This window comes from Echiichthys vipera, assembly GCF_963691815.1.
Source record: "Echiichthys vipera genome assembly, chromosome: 13".
NCBI classification, from domain to species: Eukaryota; Metazoa; Chordata; class Actinopteri; order Perciformes; family Trachinidae; genus Echiichthys; species Echiichthys vipera.
Window position 1 is genome coordinate 22315220 of NC_139838.1, and position 6627 is coordinate 22321846.

Here is a 6627-nt window from a genome sequence, read left to right on the forward strand (position 1 = left end):
AGTTCTTTTGTTTTGTAAGAGGTGTTGTTTCAACTCTTCAGGGACTTTTAAAGGATAGGCTAATAATATTATTTTATTATTATTATTATTATTCTTAAACATTATTATTCTCACACTGTCTGACTATACCTGTATTCACCCAGTCTGAAACGCTCTGTTTTAGCACCTGTCTCATTAAGACCCCCCTCCCAAAAAAGCGCCCAGTCTGCTCTGATTGGGCAGTGTTTCCTGCACTCTCTGCGTCTCTGTAGCATCATTGCAGCCGGAGAATAACTGTAGCGGCACCTTCTACCTATATATAGCATAGAAGAAGTCCTGATGGCTCATTTAAAGACAGTTTCTGAATATGGACTGAGTGCATTTTTCTGTGGATGAGCGTTTTGCAAATTTCACAGTATTTATTTAGATCCTTGAGCTGCTTTATAATAAAAATTAAAAAAACAAGATGGAAATGTAATTGTTTACAATATGGGTCCTTTAAGTATGTAGTTTAAAAAGTGCTGAATTTGAAAAAAACTGACAGAAACACTCGTTAAGCTGAAAACACCACGCAACAAGTAATGACACACGGATGAAACCACGACCTGAGTGAAAAATTGCCAAAACAATAATTTCATGCAATCTGCCTGTGGTATGACTAAATCACTAAACTTTAAAACCCAACCGACGCACTGCCATCTGTCATAGACACACATCATGAGACTGGCCCTCTCTTTATCTGTGAAATGATAAATACCGTCACTCTAATTATTGCCCACACATCTGTTGTCACTGCCTACAAAATCCCCATGCGGCGCAAAAAAACAGGAAGCAGTGTGAAGCAACTGTGGGAGAGAGGGAGGGAAGATGTACGCAAGAAGTGATAAATTTACTGAGTGATGTAGTGGAGAACATATTGCCTGAGATTTATGGCAGGTCTGCTGCCTTTGAGGCAGAGACACCTTCAGAGCCGTCCTGGATCCTTCCTAGTAAGATTAATAATTCTAGTATTTACAAGGCCCAGGTCTCCCCTCAGAACCCCGAGGCCACCTTGGTGCCAAACCACCAGCAGACCACAGCAGAGAGGCTGACGGAGAGAGCAGTGAATGAGTGTGTGTGAAAAATGGGGGTTAGAAATCACACTCAGTGATTCGCCACAGCAGTTCTTTGTGATGCTTTTTAACTTTCTTACAAGCTAGGTCTAGGTTTTGTGTTTCATTAGACCTTTGATGAAAAGTGCTAAACTTGGAGTTTTCCCCTTTTATTTCAATTGAAACGTATTTAACAGCTAATATTTGGTTTTACAATCCCAGGGCTGATACATGGGAGTTATTTGTTCCTGAAAGCAACAGTCTGACATTTTGGGAAATATCTGCTTCCTTGCAGAGAGAGAGTTACAAAAGATGATCAATGCCTCTTTCATATCCACTCAGTAAATATAGCGCTACAGCCGCCAGTTAGCTTAGGAAAAAATTAGAAAACGGGGGAAACAGCTAGCCTGGCTCTGTCAGAAGGTAACCACCATCACCTCTAATGCTCAGTTATTAACAGGTCATTTCTCATTTTTGTGCTTAATCTGACCAAAAAATGAAGTGTTAAAATGACAGGTTACGTTTTTACACCAAATTATGTGCTGGACTTCTAACGACCAAGAAATAGTTTTCAGCTAACTTGCTGTTGGCTAGAGCCTTATATTAATTATGAGAGTGGTGCCAATCTTCTGATCTAACTCTCTGTAAGAAAGTGAATCAGCATATTTTCCAAACTACTCCTTTAATTCATTAGGAACTCATAGGTGCAGATATAAACTCAGAACAGTTTGATTTCCACTGTGTAAACACTTCAACACAGAAGATTAGACCTCTTGTTAGTCAGTTTACGTTTTACATCTGTGACTAAAAAGCTTATACATACAATTTGAAACTGTAATAAAAGTCATAAAAGTACTACATGAGTATGCATGGTATATGATTAAAACAAATGAAGGCATCAGGCATCAGTCACTCCTTATGCATTTAAATTTTTTTACAGGCCCTAGAGTGAAGAGTGTGAGCAAAGTGCAAGTTCTGACTGATATACAAACAATATCAATTTTACTAATAAACCCTGTGTATTTTGAAGACTTGTAAGGCTTTTTTTTATCTCCTTCATAAGGAATGAGAATCACAACCCACGTAGCTTTACATATCTCATTTTGTCTTGCTATTGAGTCTCAGATCCAAAGGACACTTTCTTCTCTTCCTCACTCTCCAGCGGAGCATACTCACTATCATTTGGCTCTAAAAGTTTGAGATTTACTTGTACTGCTACAAGCTTTTGCAGCCTGTCAGCTGAGAGAAAACCTTGCACCTTTGTGTTGCAAAAGCGTGACCTTAGTTGCTCGCAAGCACTTGTTGTTGGTGGGATCTGGAGTATAGCTGAGGCCACGGCGGACAGCGGTTCAGAGGAACACAGCCCTTTCCACCAGGTGGATGCGGACACGTGTTGGCACGAGCTCCATATCCCAGCACCCTTCCATAATCCCTGCTTGGCTGAGAATCTGGCAAAGCTGCCAAGCACTTTACCCGCATCAAGATTTAGATGGTGCGACAGGTTGGAGATCACGTAGTAAGCGCTGTTTATCTGCTCCCCGGAGAGTGTCTGCTGTCCTACGTGCTTTGGATCCAGCATGTACGCTGCTGCGTGGATGGGCTTGACGCAAAAGTCCTGACACCTGTCTAATGATGCAGTGACAGCTTTCTGTTCAGCACTGTGCAGCACAGACTCAGAGAGCGAAGCTCCGATGTGGTATCTTAACTGACTGAACATGTCAACCACACCGGAGAGTACAGCATCTCCTCTCTTCATGTAATCAATGTAATTCCCAATCAAATAGAGCAGGTTCCGACTGCCGCTTAACCCTTTCCAAAATGCTGCATCCTGCACCGTGGCCCTGATGGATGCTTCAACATCCAGTGTGGTTGAGACGGCCATCTCTTGTAGAGAGTTCTGACCCTCCAGGAGGCTGTTGAACATGTCAACCACACCAGTCCAGTCAGAGTTAATAGGCAGTGTCAATGTTGCCCCATTAGCAGTATGGTTTCCTATCTTGGTAGTCTGCCAGCATCTAAAGGTGTCTGCTAATATTTTTTGCTCTCTTACATACCTCACCACCTGCTCGGCTCTACTGCACAGAGCCTTCATAGACGGCGTTGCAACTGTGTCATCGAAGAGCTGCTGGACGCCGCACGATGTGCAGCCAATAGCCGATATGTGTGGGAAGGCTTCTTCCACTTGAGCCCAAGCTGCCATCATTTCTGGGGCGTCATCAGTGACAACAGCAAAGACCTTCTGTGCTCCCACTTCATTTATAATGTTTTTCAGTTCCTCAGCTATAAAAGTACTTGTGTGTGTCTGCTCCTTTGACATTGTACGTTTGTAGAAAAGTGGAACAGGAGTTGCAACAAAATAAATGATAGTTCCCGTTTCTTTTATGTTGGACCAGCCACTGCAGATGATGGTGACACAGTCTGCTTTCCCTATGGCCTCATGGACCTGGCTTTGTACTCTGTCATGCTCACAGTCCAGTAGATGAGAGGACAAAACTTCTCTGGTGGGCGGACAGTAAGCAGGCCTGAGCACATTGAAAAATCGTTTCCAATAAATATTTTCTGTGAGAGTGAGGGGTGACGAAGTGGCATACACAGCTCTTGCCAAGCACTCGTCAGCACGCGCCTGGCTGCGCTGATCCACTGAATCAATGAGGAACTGTCCCCCAGGAGTGGCAGATGGTAAGAACGAGAAGGAGGGAACAGGAATGGAGGCAGAGGAGCTCCCGTCTGGACCCGGTGACTGCTGCGAAACCATAGAGTACTCCTTGCATTTGTCTAAATGCATCTGCATCTTGGTCGCATTCTTTGTGTATGTCTTTAAACAGTAGTTGCACATGAAAGTTTCCCTCCCTTCTTTGATAACCAGGGTGAAATGCTTCCAAACCCCAGACTGCAAGCGCGGCATCGTTCTGCATGGGTAAAATGAAGAAAGGTAAAAGTAAGTTTTTGTGAACACCTCATTTGTGTCTTAAAACTACAGAAGCAGGGCTTGGGGCAGTTTTAACCACACTGATGCTTAGATGGTCTTCAGTATTTGTTTATGTGCTAATTAAGATGCAACTAACGGTTATTCACAATATCAGATCGCACATTGATTACTTTAATCGTTTATTTAGATTATGACAAAATGCCTACCACCACTTTATAAAGCTCAATGTGATATGACCAAATCTATGAATATTCTGTATTCTATCGTGAAAAGCAGGCAAGAAAGAAAGCAAAAAGATCCCCCAAATCATGATGGAGAAGGTGGAACAAGAGGAAGTTTGGCATCTTTGCTTGAAATATGGCTTCAATGCTTGTTTTATAAAATGTAACAAGGACAATCTGATAAATGGGCTGTGCAAACTTTGTTCTGTTCCTAACATTGAATGAATGAATGAATGAATGAAACATATGAAAAATAAATTACACTTGAAGCCCTAGTCATTGAAACCCTTTGTATGTTTGTAAAGGAGTATGAAGAAGCATTAGGTTATTAATTCCTGCCCCTTCTCCACTTAGTATCTAGTACTATAGGTTTTCTCACTGCCTGTGTATCCTGTTTGTTTTGTTTTTTTAATACGCTCAACAAAACAAACAATCACCAACAAACAACACAATAACCGCGTGTGTAAAAATAAATAAATGACAAGTATGGCAAAATGTGAGAACCCTAGTGTTTGTCACACCCCTCTTCTTCCCTGTACCTTGCAAACACCATCCGTTTGTACTGTTGTTTGAATTTGCTCGTGGTTGGACATGGTCTGAGCTCCTCCGCTCGTCTGTTAGAACATTAGTTTCACACATCACTTCTACCTAACCCTTTGATTGAAAGTAATGTTTTCCACTCTACCTTTAAAAGCACTCCAGCCGTCTCAAAGACAGCAGTTCACAGCCTTTTGGTTTATAACCCCTGTATTTAAATATGTCATGGCAACAGGTTAAAATCTTTATCTTAGCTTTTTTTGGTCTCCGATTCAGATTTTACTACAGGTGGAGCCCAGTTCATTTAGTCTTTTTCCATCATGGTTCTATTTTAATGCTGATTTAAATGCATAAGAGTGTTTATTGTAATTATCAAACTAAAATCCAAGCTGTGAAAAAAAGAAAGGGGAGAATAAATATAGTTTTGTGTGGCACCAATGTCTTTTACTTAAACATCTCATGCCCTCATATTTATTTATTATTGAGGGTCAGGAACCCCAGCTTGGTACAAACCGAGTGAAATGAACGAGTGTAATATTAATCAACTGAACCCCTTCCTGCCCTAATTAATGTAAAAATGGACTTTACAAATGACAGACAACATATAACATAAGCCATTAACTGTTATCTCATCCACCCACCTCTATGTAACGGTCTGAAAGCACATTCAAAGTCGCCTTTGGCTCAGTCTGGTTCTGAAGTGACTCTAACATCAGCTGTTTGGGCTAACGCGCTAGCCTGCTACACATGCTAGCAAAGTGGCTCACGTGAACGATTAAAGTGCAAATTGTCGCGGCAAAACACTTTGACGGGATCCTGGACGCTCTGCACATTGGACGTATCCCGTGTTACCGCCTGATTTACGGAGCAATTTTGTAAAATGTGTCATCATTCAGCGAGAAAACTGTCCTACACAGATGCTGTTGTTTTGAGTGTAAGCTACTTCCTGAAACTGTCAAGTACGGAAGCTCACACGGGTCAGCAATCGTGAGTTCGACTGTGGAGTTTCGGTTGCGGGGGATGCAAAGGGAAGTCGATGGGAGGCGGAATCTGGCAGGAGGTGATTGCAGCAGGGTCCTAACCAAGGAAGATGGTGAAAGTGAAAAACTATGCAATGAAACAAAAGTACAGAATGGCGATGATAATATTAGGTTTGCTCTGGTCAAGTGCTCGGAGTTGCTCCTAGTTTTTGCGAAGAGCAGGATGTACTAAAAGTGCCTCTCCACTCAAAAAAGTGTTTTTCTCAAGTTTCTGTCCTCTTAAATGTCTGACATTGTCTATACTGACTTGTATCTGTGCAAAGTTTGTCACCAGGGAGGTGTTTTCACATTCCTCTCTCCTCTCTCTCCTTTCCCCTGTTATGAAACCAAACTTAAAAGCCAAAATGTGCGTAGCCTTAAATATTTCCTGTTTTGCATTTCCTTACTGTTGCTTACTAGAAGGCGCCAAAAACCAATGCATATCTAAACATTTTTAAACGAATGCATGTAGTTTAAATGTCCCATATGCATATTCACCAAACCGATCATTTACGGCTGATGTAGGTCTGTACTGGTTTTGGTGTTAATAGCCCACACTGATTTGCTCTAACACTAAATGACAGTGATTATCTCTAGCTCGGGGTCACATTTCGGTGCCATGTGTCTGTCATTAGAGACATTTCTGGAGTTTATACAGTGTCCAGGTTTTTTCGTAAAAAGTGATGAGTGCAGCCAAAGCAAACTAACTCTATCTAATTTGGGGGCAATCTGAGCTGGTAATGTCAGGTTGTATCACGGCACACTTCAGAGGGAGATTATTCACGCTGACATGCTAGAGAGACAGAAACAGGACCGAGCGCTATTATTTTCTTGTCTCTCGGTGCTGGATT

The 6627-nt window shown here is 41.9% G+C and overlaps 1 protein-coding gene across 1 annotated transcript; it reads right to left on the bottom strand.

Moving 5' to 3' along the window:
- Positions 1-1967: 1967 nt before the first annotated feature.
- LOC310955473 (uncharacterized protein) lies at positions 1968-5597 on the bottom strand. The gene is made up of 2 exons (XM_083925290.1): positions 5399-5597; positions 1968-3979 (listed from the first exon to the last, which is right to left on the bottom strand). The coding sequence occupies exon 2, from the start codon at positions 3973-3975 to the stop codon at positions 2182-2184; it is 1794 nt and encodes a 597-aa protein (XP_083781416.1). The 5' UTR covers positions 3976-3979; positions 5399-5597; the 3' UTR covers positions 1968-2181.
- Between the last annotated feature and the right edge of the window lie 1030 nt (positions 5598-6627).

Bases quoted from the DNA above. Each gene is read 5' to 3' on its own strand.
- LOC310955473 (XM_083925290.1), bottom strand. From the start codon at position 3,975: ATGCCGCGCTTGCAGTCTGGGGTTTGGAAGCATTTCACCCTGGTTATC.